General features: G+C 34.2%; 4 protein-coding genes across 7 annotated transcripts; 2 read left to right on the top strand and 2 right to left on the bottom strand.

Moving 5' to 3' along the window:
• Positions 1-246: 246 nt before the first annotated feature.
• On the top strand, positions 247-1,302 carry LOC119633819 (probable RNA-binding protein EIF1AD). Of its 3 annotated transcripts, none has more exons than XM_038027588.1 (3): positions 247-303; positions 379-584; positions 651-1,302. In XM_038027588.1, exons 2-3 carry the CDS (start codon positions 425-427, stop codon positions 1,001-1,003), a joined length of 513 nt encoding a protein of 170 aa, XP_037883516.1. In that variant the 5' UTR covers positions 247-303; positions 379-424; the 3' UTR covers positions 1,004-1,302. The 3 variants fall into 3 exon arrangements, with proteins under 3 accessions (XP_037883516.1, XP_037883514.1, XP_037883515.1); XM_038027587.1 differs by having other exon boundaries at positions 282-303; positions 361-584; XM_038027586.1 differs by having other exon boundaries at positions 281-584.
• A 1,081-nt stretch (positions 1,303-2,383) lies between these two features.
• LOC119633806 (centrosomal protein of 97 kDa) lies at positions 2,384-9,941 on the bottom strand. 2 transcript variants are annotated; one of them, XM_038027557.1, is made up of 13 exons: positions 9,696-9,941; positions 9,010-9,194; positions 8,672-8,932; positions 8,379-8,575; positions 8,231-8,314; positions 7,347-7,621; positions 6,867-6,950; positions 6,635-6,802; positions 5,527-5,706; positions 5,032-5,347; positions 4,786-4,959; positions 4,465-4,708; positions 2,384-3,862 (listed from the first exon to the last, which is right to left on the bottom strand). In XM_038027557.1, exons 1-13 carry the CDS (start codon positions 9,697-9,699, stop codon positions 3,338-3,340), a joined length of 2,697 nt encoding a protein of 898 aa, XP_037883485.1. In that variant the 5' UTR covers positions 9,700-9,941; the 3' UTR covers positions 2,384-3,337. The 2 variants fall into 2 exon arrangements, with proteins under 2 accessions (XP_037883485.1, XP_037883487.1); XM_038027559.1 differs by having other exon boundaries at positions 9,010-9,167.
• A 533-nt stretch (positions 9,942-10,474) lies between these two features.
• On the top strand, positions 10,475-11,083 carry LOC119634128. Its single transcript, XM_038028080.1, has 2 exons — positions 10,475-10,828; positions 10,899-11,083. The coding sequence occupies exons 1-2, from the start codon at positions 10,592-10,594 to the stop codon at positions 10,998-11,000; spliced, it is 339 nt and encodes a 112-aa protein (XP_037884008.1). The 5' UTR covers positions 10,475-10,591; the 3' UTR covers positions 11,001-11,083.
• A 3,370-nt stretch (positions 11,084-14,453) lies between these two features.
• Positions 14,454-15,443, bottom strand: LOC119633566. Its single transcript, XM_038027180.1, has 2 exons — positions 15,369-15,443; positions 14,454-15,311 (listed from the first exon to the last, which is right to left on the bottom strand). Exons 1-2 carry the CDS (start codon positions 15,441-15,443, stop codon positions 14,454-14,456), a joined length of 933 nt encoding a protein of 310 aa, XP_037883108.1.
• Positions 15,444-15,815: the final 372 nt, after the last annotated feature.

Raw genomic sequence — 15,815 nt, 5'->3', positions numbered from 1 at the left:
CACTTAAAGAGGCGTTACATTATAACGTTTACTGAGATGTCCGTACAGAAATACTCTTAAAAATACATGAAAAAATTCAAATATTGTTTATTTCTAAAAAATTTTTCAGATTTTTTTAAGGGTATGTAACGCATTCAACGTACATTTTTTTACAAATATTTAATACATCCCTGTGTTAATTCATACTAATGTTTACATATGTCAAATTTATATGTCAACCCGTAATAAAACAGCTGTCTTACTAATTGATTTCTTTTGCAGCTTACTTTGTACCCTCTTTCATCGCAACTTTTATAGTAAAATGTGCGTGGGTAATAAATTGTCCAATGCAGTTTTGGTGGTACAAATTTTTCAATTTAGAAATTGGTTATTTTAAAGTGATACAGTGTCGGACGAGGAAAAAATAATTTATTTATTCGGCAAAATGTCTGGAGTAACGAAACGTAAACATGTTCTCAGGGAAATGTTGGAAGATGATTACGAACTGCCTAAAGACGGCCAACAAATAGTGCGAATTATTGCTAGTCGAGGTAATAATCTCCACGAAGTTGAAACGGCCGATACGGAAACTGAGAATTTTCTGGGTAAATGGAATAAATTCTAATATCATTTCTGAAGACTTTTCTTTGATCTTTTAATAATGTTTGCAGTAACTATGCCTACAAAATTCAGAAAAAGCGTTTGGGTTAAACGAGGCGATTTCATTCTAGTGGAACCAATCGAAGAGGGCGATAAAGTTAAAGCAGAGATTTGTAAAATCTTAACAGCCGAACATATCAAGGAATACATTAAGGCTGGCATTTGGCCGGAATGCTTTAAGAAGGACGATAACGTTCCGAATGGACGTTACGCAAGTAATTATGTTAAAAAAAGTTGTGATGAAACAGTCGAGCAATTCAAAGAACAATTCAGCGAACCACGTCGTTTATCTCCGAATAGAAATCGTCCAAACCTTTTAGCCGCATTTGAAGATGAAAGTACAAGTTCAGAAGATGACAGCTAACTTAAATGGTTAAATGCTTACCAGTTTACAAAGCAAAATGTGAAGATTAGGTGTTTTTAATATCTACCGTGTAACTCGATTACATTTATTTTTATCATTTTCTTTTTTTTATACGCGTTTATATAGAATTTTTGAACTATAATATAAAATATTAAGTTTTATTTTGAACTAATCGCATTTCGGCTTTAATAATGAATTCATTAGCTAAAAGAAAACCCTCTATTGACAAATAACTTGGAATGGCGAAAAAGGTAGAAGACCAAAGATACAAAGATACGAGGAAGTCGCTAATTACACATTTAAGTACTAAATAAAAAAATATTCAATCATTGCAATCAAAAAAAAAAAGAAAGCACGTAGGGTATTTAAAAGTATTGATCTTTGTGTGATTGCTATTGAGTGAGAACTTTCTTTTCGACAAAACAAAAAAAATGATCAATCATTGTATGTTTAAATTAAATTTTCGAAAATTTTCCTTGCATTTCTTTTGAAAATACTTCTAGCAACTCAATGGCTGTGGGTTCAAATCCCAAGTGCGGCAGAGTTTTTGATAAAGCCGAAAGCCTTAGAATGCTAGTGCTTTAAGACTTTAGTCTTAGAATTTATTCTCTGGCTAAATTTATAATAATAACATAAATATTGTTTAAAATTTGTTTCGCGCCATTTTGAACTGAAATATGCTTCAGACATAAGAAATTCTATTGACTATTTGATGTCTTTTCATCATTATTTTGATATCGCAGAAGCGTAAAACTACCTCACCAAGTTCTAGTATTCCTCGACGGTACGTTTCATCGAGGTGTTGCTACAACTCTAAAGAACAATTGTGTGCAATCAAAGAAAAAATGCCAATTTTCTAATTAGTTTGTAAATCCTCCGGGTGTGTTTCCTTCCTATCAACTTCGATCTACAATTTTTCTTAAATGCTATTTATTTCGGCTACTATTTATCAATTCTACAGCTGCAATATTTTGAATAACTTGTGTTTCTGCACAAAGTGCTTTTGAAAACAAAAAAAGTGATGGAAGTCGGTCGAAGTAAAAATTTGACTTTTCAGGTTCATTTAATTTTTTTTTTTTTCCGAATTTTAATTTTTATTAAAGCAGAGATTTTAGATTATGTAGCAAAATTCCAGAGTGAATTATTTTAATAATTGTATGTAAAATAGTTTACTTACGGCTAACGTACATATCTTTAAACGATTTAGAAAATAAATTACTGAAGGATTTAATGGAGAGAAAATCAAACTTGGAAAGCTTAATACGCCATCGGGCTAATATTAGACAACCATAAAGCTAGATTCGATAAATTTTGCAAAAAATTTTTTTTTATTTTTAGAAATAATGCATTCGTGACATATAATAAAAATGATAGAAAAGTTTTTTTTTTTTTTTTTTGATATAAGCTACAGTCAAACCTCGCTCATTTCGAATATCGATCTGCCTGGCATAACTTGTATCAAATTTTAATCGTAAGTGTACCAGAAATGAACGGACGGATGACCGAACGTGGCTGACTCTTGCCGTCCAAGTTCTCGGAGTGTGTAGACAAAATCCATTCATTCTTGGACGGTGGGTGTGCAAGTGAAATATATATAATGTGTAATTCTTATAGCTTCGTTGTTCTTAATGGATGGAATGTTAAATATATCTCGCTACAAATGCACTCAGGATTCAATCTACGTTGCTAATAACAACCGTAATAGAATGATTTATATCCAAATAGTTCGCTTCCATGTGGGCTGTGATGCGATTGTTCTTGTGAATCCAGAAAATCCGTGACGCAAAACGAGGCCTGGACGTGAGTGCGAAATTGTTGTAAAATCAAAAGAAAAAAAAGAGAATGATATCCGTGTCTCGTCCTCATAGAATGTGATGCCTTGTTAAGAATCACCTTTCAACTCGTGTTGCTCGCAAGTTTCATATACAAATGTGGCGGTCTGCAAGGGAATGTGAATTCGTCAAATGGTGAATGATTTTATTATGTCAGCTACAGCGAAATTTTCAAATAAATTCCTTGGAATGTGCTTTGCAAAAAAGCTACTACTGGATCTAGAGTAAGCCATGTACTGTATAAAAAAAAAAAACTAAAAAATATTGATCATATATAAATTCCCTTCAATCCGAACAATGAAAGGAAAACGCAGTTCATTTAGCGTATTTGTTCCTGGCGGTTGTATATGAAATTCGAAAAAATATTCGTGCCTCTTCATGTATATACATATATATCCCATGTATGTGTGGAGAGAAAGAGGGAGAAAGCGACAGAAAATGTGATTTTAAACTTATTCAAAAATATGAACTTTGATGCAATTTGCTGCTTTTGATCTAGATTTCAAACGGTTGTAAAGGTAATGGTTTTTAGGTTAGCGGTTGTGGGCGCATGTTGCTTTTCGTTTTCATCAATTTTCTCATTGAAGGAGTTCTCCGTATCGGCAGTACTGCGTAGATCTTCACTAACTATACCGCTTTCATTCAAAGATACACGGTTTCTCGACGGACTTTGCGTAGTAGTAGTAGTAGTAGTAGTAGTAGTAGTAGCGGCAATCTCTGCGTTGTCGGTGGTACTGGCGGTGGTGGTGTTGGATATGCTGCTGGCAGATGCTTTTGTCGGTGGCTGTTTATTCTCCACCAACGATAGACTGGAAGGTCGTATTCGGCTAAAAGGAAAATACTCCATTTGCGGAGTATGTACCGCTATAATTTCTGTTTGCGTGGCAGCCGAATCGCAACGTTCAGACCCAGATAACGCTTCCGCTACTCCAGTTGTTAAAAGTCGCTTCACGTTCTCTTGCGGGAGATTGCAAAACAACGTCAAACAATTTAATATATCACGCATTGAACCTTGCAGTTGTTGAACCTGCATTTAAGAAGAAAAAAAAAAAAAAAAACAATTTTTATCTTTAATTTTTCTCCTTATAGTTTGCAAATTTTTTACATGTGCATGTGATTGCCTGTTCGCCCGACTAGTTGCAAATCGGAGAATCAAAAAAAATGAAATAGATCACTTAGATCTTGGCGGGTGACAGTGAGGAGGAAAAACCGGTCTACCGTTAAACCGCATGTCGATATAAAATTTTAGGGCAAAAACAGATTGCGCCCTGAACACTTCTAATAAAACTTTAAATTTTTATTAGAACTCACACTCGCACACGAAGTAAGCAGATGCTAGAAAAGTGCTGTAAATTGACGTAATTCGGCCACAAAACATAATATAGAAAACATGACATAATGCAGGCATAAATATCTTTCGGAACCCTCTAAGAGCCCAGACAATAAGTATATACGTGTTCCTAAGATGTCTGAGGGGGGCTACATTTTCGAAACGAAAAAAGTTTTCAAGATTTTTTGAAACTTTCAAAACTTTCGAGCCATAAAAGATTTCACAAAATTATCGTATATCTTTGGAAGCGTTGGGAGAAACATATTTACGATTAAACCACGTTCTCTCATCAAGCATACCTGACTTGTTAACATACTGCAAGTTTTGGTCAAATCATTAACCACAGCTGTTGAATTGTTTTCTAAATGCAAACTATTGGCGACGTTGGCTTCAGTTGTCGAAGATGCACTCGTGGCACTTGGTTCATTTTGCATTGATGAAACCTTTTTCCATAAAGCATTTATGGCTTGCATTTGAAGTTGTTGTATCTTACGTTCATTTTCCAGCTGAGCTTTTGTCATTTCCATATCTTTAGTAAGCTGCCTAAAATGCACACAACGGCAATGACAAATTCCCGTATGCCTGCAGATCTTTAGATCGCTTTTTAATTAATGACTTACTCAATGTACTCATGGGTGCGCTTTTTCAATAGCTTCTCGGCAATGTCCTTAGTTTTCTTTCGAGTCCGATAGCCACGCCAAATTTTTTGTATAACCACTGCAGATGATTCCGTGTCCGGCGAACCAATGGTCATCTCATCCAAATTTGCGACATTCTCTTTCATTTCCTGACATCTAAAATATATTAACTTATTTCAATTACAAGACAAATAGATTGATATCAATCAGCTCTCCTCTCCCCCTCACCTCTGGGCGGCCTTGTTACGTATCGTCTTCAATTTATCAACATTAATGTGATCGCTGCTGTCATCATCGGAGCTGCCTCCACCCGATTCTTCCTCAGGCGGGACAATGTGCATCGAATTGCTAACTAATTGGCGTTTTTTTAATTGATTATCGATTGAATTTTGTTGTAGATTTGTAGCGTCTACGTTATCAATTTGTTTGGCATTCGTTTGCAGCGCAGAAAATGAACTATTCTTTTTTGGACTTGGCATTGGACTGCGTTCTGGATTGCGTTTCAAATGCGGACTGCGAATCCTGGGCGAATTTAAACGATTATCTATCGAAAAAAATTTTTAAACATTTACAAATAAATATATATCCTGCACATATATGCCGGTAAGCATATATGTGAAGTTTTTTTTTCGTTTCTGAAATATGGATATGCTTATCAACACATTTGTCAAAGTCGAAAATCACAGTAAGCAGCAAAAGCATTATTCACATTTCGAAGCTTACCTTTATTCTTGTTCATTTTTGTTTGTTGTATTTGAGAACTTAAAGCGGAGACCGTCATTCTTTGAGCGACCGCCGTTGGGCAGATATCGGGACTCATTAGGGTTTCGGGAACAGGCACCATTTTGGAGGCAGCAGCTAGTGGACCTCCTGTTGGAGGTGGATTACCACCACAAGATTGATCTGAAAGTAAACATCGCCAGCATTAAGTGAACCCCATTAAAAAAGTTCGCCAAAGCTGCAATTAGCATATTGCATATGCCGAGAATAGAGAAAGAGCAGAGCAGAGTTGCTGTCAATAAATTGCAGCACTTCGAAGGAAATGTCGATAAACTTGTATTCGATTATGTTAAAGTCTGAGGAATTATGTTAAAGTGTGAAATTTTTATTCAATTTCGGTTCCCTTGAATGCTTAGTCAAATCTATTATTTATTAAAATGGGTTAGCGATGAGCGATTCTGGGATCTAGGGACGATGAGTGATATTGTGCCTATGCTACTGGACGAACTGGTTCGTATTCTTGCAGCTTTCGACAAATAAGCATTAAGGAATGAGTGGGATTTTGAAAGTAAGGTCTCCTCTCAAGGTCGGAATTTACCGCTACATATTCGTCGAACGAATTATCGATACCATTTACAAATGGCATATCCTGTGGATCAATTTTCATATTAAAGCACTACAAAAAAAAATGTTGTCGCTACATAAAGACTTTTTTGGTTGTAAAAGTTTATAAGATTATCTGCAAGAGTACCGGAGTACAAATTGGTCAAATAAGAATGACAATAATCATATAATGATGCTGATGCTGAAAAATCAAGCGATGGAAAGGTAATCGAAAATGTTCAGCAACAAAATGCATTTCTATCTATTTTTAACAGAACTGATACGGTGGCTGCTTTAGTTCCTAGCAATTTTTATATGTGTCTCGTAGTTCCTAGCAATTTTTATGTGTGTTTATCTCTTAGAAAATATTGGCATCAAATCTTATGTGTGAATGTTGAGAATGAGTTGGGGAAGTGGATGCTTGCATAAGCGAACGAATTAATTAATTAGTTAAATTAATGAATGAATTATTGAACGAATGAAGTCAACATTATAACTATTAGCATACCGGTGTGGGAGTTCGGTGTTATATTACGCGGTGTAGATTCCTGCGAAGTATTTGACTTGGACGAATTTAATGTAGAACCATCCAAACTTTGAGACATCACGGAATCGTTGTTTTTAATATTCTCAATTAGAGAAGTAGTCATTTGAGTCAAGTGGTTGGCGTTAGTTCCTATTTAAGCAAAATGTATGTATTATGTAAATTACTTGATGCATAGATAATATGTTCTTCATACCTTGTTCACTGGCACTGGCCGTATTGCCGTGATAGCTGTTCGCCATAGAATCCGGCGAGCCCTGACGGCCACTGAGTCTAGAAACTGGGACAATTTGAATTATTTTCAAAAATTCTTATCATTTTGTTCATATGCTTAGGAAGAAGCTAAAAGCTTATTAACCTTAACGTTAACAATAAATTCGCTTAGCTTCAAAGCAAGTCTTTAGACATTAGAAGAATTTTTATGCAATAGCACCACCTGCTTTTCATCCTATTTTTATTCGATCCCCACATTCAGTGAGGATCACCAAAAAAAAAAAAAAATAACTGCTTTACGCGGACAAAGTCCAAGTGTATAATCTGAAGGACGTATTCATTGAAAGTCTAGCTGAATATTCAATTTTTCCGCCGCAAAAGCCGACCTAATCTAGCGGTTGTCCATTTTTTAGTGCAAGAACTCATTGGAGCAAGTATTATAATCGAAATAATTAGGACTTACATCGTGGCGACTGTATACGACTGGCCGGTTTTTTGCGTCCAGAAGACGGCGAATTATTTTGTGAAGCATTTGAATTTTCGGAGATCTCTTCTTGTAATTGACGCTGATGATGTTGTGCTTTACTTAAGATTAGGCGTAATTTACGCTCATTTTCATTCTCTAAAGCTTTTCCAATAAGTGGGCACACCGAACTAAGATATTTCGCCAAAGCAGTTTGTTCACCTAAACGAAAACTGCGACCCCGGCCTTGACTGTAAAGCCACTCCGCTTTCAGACTGATTCGTTAAATGCAAAACAAAAGAAAAAAGTTTTATTAGAGCTTTGAAAGATAACTACGACATATAAAATTTGCAAGACATTTTATTAATAGTTAACCGATAATGCGTTAATTAAATTGTGAAAATCTTTGTACTGTGTTCTAGATAGACATGTGCATACGTAAACTGCGCACCTTTATCTGGGGCCAGATGGAAGCTTTTCAAAAATTTTAATATTCAACTAATTTCGTGTGTTGACTATATTAACCGATTTGTACGGGATACATGCATATCTTTAATCTGATATATTATGCAGCTGACAGAGTTAATCTGGTTCCTTGCCATTTTATTCTTAAGAACCTTTTACTGTGGAAGGAACGCCCTCCGTTGCCGCTGTTTACTGTGTGCATATACCTTAAAGCTAACTTTTTGACTGCGTAAATGGAATTACGTGATCGATAATGTGATAGATATTAACGTCGCAACAATCATCTGGTACGGGCAATGTCCGAGCTTTGCGGTTAAGGATTAAAAAACAATTTGGACTAAACGACTAGAGGGAAATTAATATTACGCAATCATTTAAAACATTGTCGGTTGTGGATAGAAAAACTAAAAATTATATACCTTTCAATAGGATCCACCACAAAGCCATCAATTACTTTCAAACTCATACACCAATTTAAGACAAATGGTCGATGATCGAACCCACTGTATAATCGACAAATATAAAGATTATATTATTATAGATTATAATTAAGTATTCTTAACTTACTCCGTGTTAGCCGTCATGGAAACGCAAGGATTTTCGCTAATCGTTATGCTATTTAAGCAGCATAAATTGGCTAAAGTGCAAATTTCATTTAAATCACTTATATTATTCTTGGCTAGCGTCAGCGTCTCCAAAGATAAAGGCAAATATTTATCGCATTGACGTAAATGGCTTAAACGATTGCCATGCAAATAAAGTTCCTATCGAGAATATAAATATATATATATGTTAATGTTATAAATATGTTAATCTCGTTGCTTATTAGATTGCGATTGTCAAAGAAATGCGTAGCATACCTTTAGGTTTTTTAAAAATGATACATCCGAAATGCTGGTAATGCTGTTTTCTGCCAAATTTAAATATTCCAATTTAAGATTATTATTCAAATGCTCTATGGTTTTAATATTGTTTCCCTCCAAGTTTAAAAATCGCAAATGCAGACAATCTTTTAAGCCTTCAATAGATAAAATGCCATTGAAGGAAAGATTTAATTCACGCAGGCAATGTAAACGGCAAACACCATACATACGCAACAATTGATTTTTGCTTAGCGATAACTGCAAAAAAACGGACCATTTAAGTTCATTGTACCGTGAAACGCTTCATTGGACACACACACAGTCCAAGTATGTACCTTTTCTATTTTTAAATATGAATCGATGTTATCAATTTTTTGTAATTCATTTTCATCCAAAATAAGGACTCGTACATTTTGTGCTTCTTCTTGTTTTGGCACTTTCTTCAATTGCTTGCGGGACAAATTTAAAGTGAGTTTTTCGCATTCCTCTTCACCTAGAGGATTCAATACACAATGATACACTTCAGTTTTTATTAATATGGATAACGATGACATAACGTAAATTGTAAATTGTTGTGACTTTTTATTAAGTACACACTGTCTACGTCTACTACTAAAGAAAAAGGAAGGTAACATAAATTTCTCAAAGTAAGGGTAGCAAGTGACGTCACCGCAATTATTTTGAATATATTAATGGACTATGAGCAGAAAAGACAATGGAATGGATTTTATATAAGGGTAGCGAGTATCAGACATTTAAGCAGAAATTAAAAAAGCATTTTCCTTTTAAGACATACATATACATATTAGATGCATGCATATGTATACATAGAAAGTAAACGGCCATGCAAAGGAATTTTTTTTTTTACATGTACAACAAACAACACACAAACACATATATCTATCTATTGATAATACTAATGGAGTTAGGCGACAACTTAACGAACCGGAATTGTGATTTCCAATTGGGAAAGTTGCAAAAATCCATGCTTAAGCAAATGGTTACTTTTTCATCAACTTACTCATTATTTTAACAAAAACCAACTATTCGATTTCTACTTTACGCAATAAATTACTATAGAAAATGATGTCCGTGATGCAGGTAACTCCTCCAGTCTGTTTGTTATTAACGTTGCAACGTCGATATTTTTGCTATTTTGGGAAAAATCAATTCTTTGCTCCACTACGATTTTTCTTTAATTCTTTTTTTTTTTTATTATTTACAGCCGTTAACTCTTTATTTCTTTAATTCTTAAGCACTTTCATCATATAAAAAATAAAAAGAACAAAATTTTCACTTAATATATTATTTATCGCATTATTTATTTTTAAAATATTTGAGTAAATCAGATCTCCTTATTAATAATGTCCTGTCTCTTCATCTGCAACGACTTTCTTGTTATTTATTGTTTAGAAGAATTTCGTTCTCAGCTTTAGTGTCACCTCTTTTGGATCAAAATTATTTTTAGGAATCTGTAATGAATAGTAGGCTTTATTTAAATTTTTAGAACAGCCCTACAACAATTAGTGGTTAAGTGGTAATAATTTTCAACATCCCTGTATTAAAGCATACTATTTTTGCGCGTTTTAACAGCTGTGTTTTCATTGCAATTCAGTTCAATCTTCATTTGGCCTAAAAGCATAAATTCGGTGAGAATAATAAATTCAGCTTCTGAGCGTAAAATGTAAAATGATTTAATCAAGTGTTTTAATTAGAAATAATAAAAGAAAGAAAGAAGTTTGCTTCAACATATGTTTAAGAATCAGATGTTTCAACTGTCCGATTGCAGATTTGTTTTGTTTCTTCTTCTGCTATTTCACAAGGCAGGAACTGAGGTTTTGTTGCCATCTCTGTATTTCATATCAAATAAAACAGATTTTAAACGCGCGTTGCACGCATCGCAAAAATAAAGAAAAAATGGTTGCATTTGCAGAAAGAACTTGGGTAAACGGTAGTTTGTTGAAGAATTTTATTGGCGAAAATATATCTATATTTTTGCGCGTAAAAGATGAAGTTGGTGCGAATCTCATTGGTATTTCTTCTGACAATCAAACTATCACTGTAAAAGTTTCCGAGCCAAGTGGTGTTTCTGCTGGTGACTGGATTGAAGTGCAGGGTAAAGCATTAAATTCCACTACAGTGCAGTGCAAAGATGTAAATAATACCAACAAATATCTATTAAATACAAAATTTCGAAACATTTTTTCCCGTTTTTTGCATTAAGATTATGTCCTTTGGTGGAGAGCAAATTGACTTCGATAAAGATGCTTGTGACATGATGGCGCATTTTGTAAATAACTGCAAGGATATATTTGCGTACACTTGAACCTCTCTTTAGCATTATCTTTGTATGAAAAATAGAATTATATTTTGTGTAGCGCATATTATCAAAAATGATATTTACAAACATAAATTGCGTATTCATTTAAAAACATACAATTACAAATATGACGACACAAAAATGTATGTATGTATATACATACATTATACGCACAATCCCAACACCAACACCAACAATTAATTAATATTCGGCGCTCTGGACACCATCTGTTTAATTTGATAATACAAATTATGGTGGTCTACTTTTAGGCTAACTTTTAAAATTATTATTATTATTATAAATTTAGCCAGAGAATAAATTCTAAGATAGCTTCAAAAAGAATTTTATTCAACATAACAGAAAAGAAAGGTCCAACTCTGTTAAAATGCAACTTTCGATTGTTTTCGTATACATACGCACAAAAGTTTACTCTGGCGTATGTGCATTTTGTTTTGCAGCAATATAAGGGTTTTTGCAGCTATCTTTATTTCTGCATTTTTGCAAAGCAAACCATCAGGTACATTGCTCGCTCTTTAACAGTCATCATTTACATTTTTATACTTCGAAAAATCAGAGACCTCTAGTATGCGATAGATGAATAAGTAGATGTACAATTGTATTTATCAAAGACATCAATGGCAACATTTGAGAAATGAATAACTTTGCTATCACAAATGTAAGTCGGCTTAAAATTTATGATATCTATTGGAAAATAATGTTATTATTAATGTTAATTAATCGATGATTTGGGCCTCCCAACTGGATCAACTCCTTTTGAATATATTATGGGAGATAATGAGATAATTTTAATATTGTATTTTTAATAGAAGCTCGACATAAATCGCTGAGTAATAGAATTTCGTTAATCGTAAATTGATGCAAAGGTACAGACAGGCTGCAGCGGTTCTATACAACCGTTCGCGCAAAAGCTAAATCTTTAGAAGCTAATACCGACTAATGTTTCATTTGTTGAAGGGAGAACGCGGTCTTAGTACTAAGCTAGACATAGAAATGAACTATACTATGTGTGTGGATATTTTGCTCATGATGTTTATGAGAAGTTGGGCTTGGTATGGCAACAACACATAGGAGAATAATAATTTAGTCTTTGAAAACAAGATTCATTTTGATAAATTTGCACCCCGTCCGTTCACGTTCACATTTCATAAATAGACTGGCTTTAGTAGAAAACAAGATGTAATCGTTGAAAATAATTAAATAAGTGACGTAGCGTATCTAATGATCAGCCTTGCCCGACTACGCGACTGATGGCTGCGGATAATATTCCAAAACTAGTTACAATTTGACAATAAGCAAAAACTATAAAGCCTGTCGTTGAACTGTTATAATTAAAAATATAATTTAGAAGTCTTCAAGAGCACAGTAAGTACTACGTTCTATTGACAGGTAATAATCGACCCACGGGCAAGCGCAACTATCCCGATATCAATCATCGTCTGTCTCAATTGCAATCGTTTCACACTTCTGTAGCCCGGACTCTACATTTTCGCTATTTACCTGAAACTGATTTATTACATCGTTTACAAGCTTTATGTGCCGCTCATCAGGAATTCACTATGCCTTCTAAACGCTATGAGACAGCCTCTGCCTTGGGAGAGCGTGCTTCTACACACTTTGATGATCGCCTGCCGAGCAATACTCACTATCATCCACAACATTGTACCACTAACGTCAAATTCAACAACTGTACGCGATCCTCGGGGCTATTACTGAGGTATGGGAAGAAATGCGACTTTATAAACTAATTTAAATCCAAAAAATTGCTGTCAAAGTAAATGAGTTACACAAAGTATCTATGTTTTATTATACCTCTCTTTAATATGTAACACACATCGCTTTTGTGAGCCTAACCTTGAATAATGCGAAGAATTATGTAAGAATAGAAGGCTAAAGGTAAGACCCATTTATCAGGACACTATAATCCGAATTCTTTTTATGAACAAATAATCCTGAAAAATCATGTTTTTTTTTTTTTCGGTAGTGACCGAATCGTTGGTTTAATAAAGACAACAATGTGAAGGAGCTATGATACATTTTTTTATAAACCATGTAAAGGAGAAAAACCAGCTAACAGTTTTTAAAATGAAAACAATCAAAGTTATTTTTACAAGGGCACTAAGAACGTGGAGCAAATCACAAATAAACTGAAAAATTGCTAAATAAATCGAAAGATATTTAAAACAAATTAAAAAAGAGATAAAAAAAAGTAAAATACCAGCCAGACCAACCTTTTTAAATGGACTAAATCCGCCTGAGTGGCCGAGTAGGCAAGAGTCTCGACTAGCAACTCAATAGTCGTGGGTTCAAACCTCAAGTGCGGTAGAGTTTTCTCATAAAAGCCGATAGCCCTAGATGCTAGTGCTTTAAGACTTTAGTCTTACAATTTATTCTCTGGCTAAGTTTATAATAATAATAATAATAATAATAATAAAAAAATTACACAAATCAAAAAGAAAAAAAAGCTTAAAAAGTTTTTTATTGTATTAAAATTTGTTATTGTGCTAAATAAGTTAAGCCATTAACATGAAGTACATTTAATTCATGCGCTTGTAATTGTATATATTTGATGTATTGACAAAGAGACCCGTCTGAAATTCACATAGTTTCACTGCAAATTTCGTTGAAGTGTCCTTAGTTCCTAAGCTATTTTGTACTACGAATAATTATTAAATTAAGAAAAGAGTTCTTTGATAAAAATGACAAACATGTTCCGTCATATTAATATGAAAATTTATCATTTCACTTATATGACATTCGCCGTTGTTTCCTTTTCACATAAACATCCATATACATATGCGGTACTATGTACTATATCATATGCACATATAACAAAATATATACAGATATGTATATATGTATGTATGTATGTAATGTAAAGAGTAGAGGCAAACGTATTTTTTGTAAGCTAAAATTTTTAAATTTTCGCTTTCGAACACATCAGGAGGTTGATGTGTGGAGCGGGGAGGGAAGGGAATTAAAAAGGATGGCTTGTAAGTGTTTACAATTTTGGATTGGTGGTCTTATGTTGACTTCATCATGACTTAAATAGTGCGCCGGCGCGGATGAGCTTACGTCTCGGCAGAGTAAAGTTAAAAAAAAAATTGCATTTGCCATTCTTAAGTTAGTTAACTGTGCCACTTTTTTTTACCATTACCTTTACGCTTAAGCGTGACATATACGATAACTATATGAATAAGAATATAAACACAAACAGATATCTACTGAACATAAATCTCCGAAGCATTTTTTCCATTTTGCGTTTGGCGAAAGTCCGTTTGGTGTTTTATCTTTGTATGGAAAACAAATTTATATTTTTGTAGAGTGCATATTCCCAAAATACAATTTTGAAACGTAAATTGTGTATTCATTTAAAAAAAAAAAAAAAATATATATATATATATATATATAAGTGTAAATGTAAGGATTTTTGTAACCGGTCTAATCCTTCTGCTTGAAAATTGTGGCTTTGTAGACTTCGTTAACCTTGTGCGGTAGCTTTTCCAAGTCTTCCATTAAGGACATTTCCTCTTTTAGATTATTAAGATACATGCGCTGCAGTTTACGTATCATTGGATTAATTACCTTTGAATTTACTACGTCGTCTACTGAAATAGTCAAGGTATCGCCGTTACGACAATCGAGAAAATCGCCTTTGCCAATTTCTGTCATTACATCTTTTTGACTTTGACGTGACAACATCTTATCGCTGCAGTGTTTGCAATGAGCTGCGGGCATATCATTATCTTTAGATTCATATCGATGTTTACCGTCGGGACTGCCGTCGTCACTGCGGCACATTTGCTTTAGGGTTTCATCGATTACCTCGTGAAGTTTACATTTGGATTTCACGATTTTCCGCAATTCCTGCGAGCTTTTTCGACTGACCACAGTCTTGGAAGTTTTTTGAGATTTAACGCTTTCATCTGAACCGCAACATACACCGCCGAAATTTGAATCAGTTTCAAAAAGATATCTATCTGGACAATCGTCCGGTATGTATTTATTGTGGATAGGCGAGCACGGATTCATGGGAGTTGCTGGTGCTGGTGCCTTAGGATTACAATGCAATTGACGTAAGGCGTAATCGCTGCTCTTCTGACGATACGAATCCGAACTTATTTGCGATGAAAATGCCGGATCACAAAGCATTCTTTCAGCATCACCGCCGCTTGGCCTTGGTTGCGGTGTTTGTTTCTGTTTCGACATCTCGTATTCATGCATTTTCTGTTGGCCGCGTAAAGCTTGTTCTTTAATATATTGGGCTGGAGTGTCCTGTAGGGCACCTTGACAATATTTCTGTTTGCGAAAAAATGTTTGAATTGTCAATTAAGTTAACGTTGGCCTTCAATTTACCTGCAATTTTGAATTTTTCACCTGACCCATAAAATGGTTCCGTAAGCCGTGGCGATAGTGTTCCTCATCTAACATTCTGCCAAGTGATTGCATTTTTTAGTTTTCTTAGAGGGGGCAATTAATTACGTTTACCGCAAACAAATAAAAATATATATAAAAAATATGTTTGCTTTTGTTTTTCCTTTTTAAACAATATAAAAAAAATTGATTTTTATATCTCAGCGCTTTACTGATAAAAATTTTTATTCAAAAGCTTTTGCCAAGTAATTCACATTCCGTAAGAGTGAACAAATATTTGCGAAACAATGCAAACTAATAGTAAAAGGTGATCTTCGCTCATCTAAATCCTAAATCTTTCATAGCCAATCATCAAAGAACTAGTGACGGTCAAGTTATCTGGAACGTAATCATTATTTCATGCATATCGGATTGGAAGGAGGAAAGGTT

The sequence above is a fragment of the Glossina fuscipes genome, unplaced genomic scaffold, assembly GCF_014805625.2.
Source record: "Glossina fuscipes isolate IAEA_lab_2018 unplaced genomic scaffold, Yale_Gfus_2 2, whole genome shotgun sequence".
NCBI lineage: Eukaryota > Metazoa > Arthropoda > Insecta > Diptera > Glossinidae > Glossina > Glossina fuscipes.
Note: the sequence above shows the minus strand (reverse complement) of the source record. Positions and strands in the feature narration are given on the sequence as shown.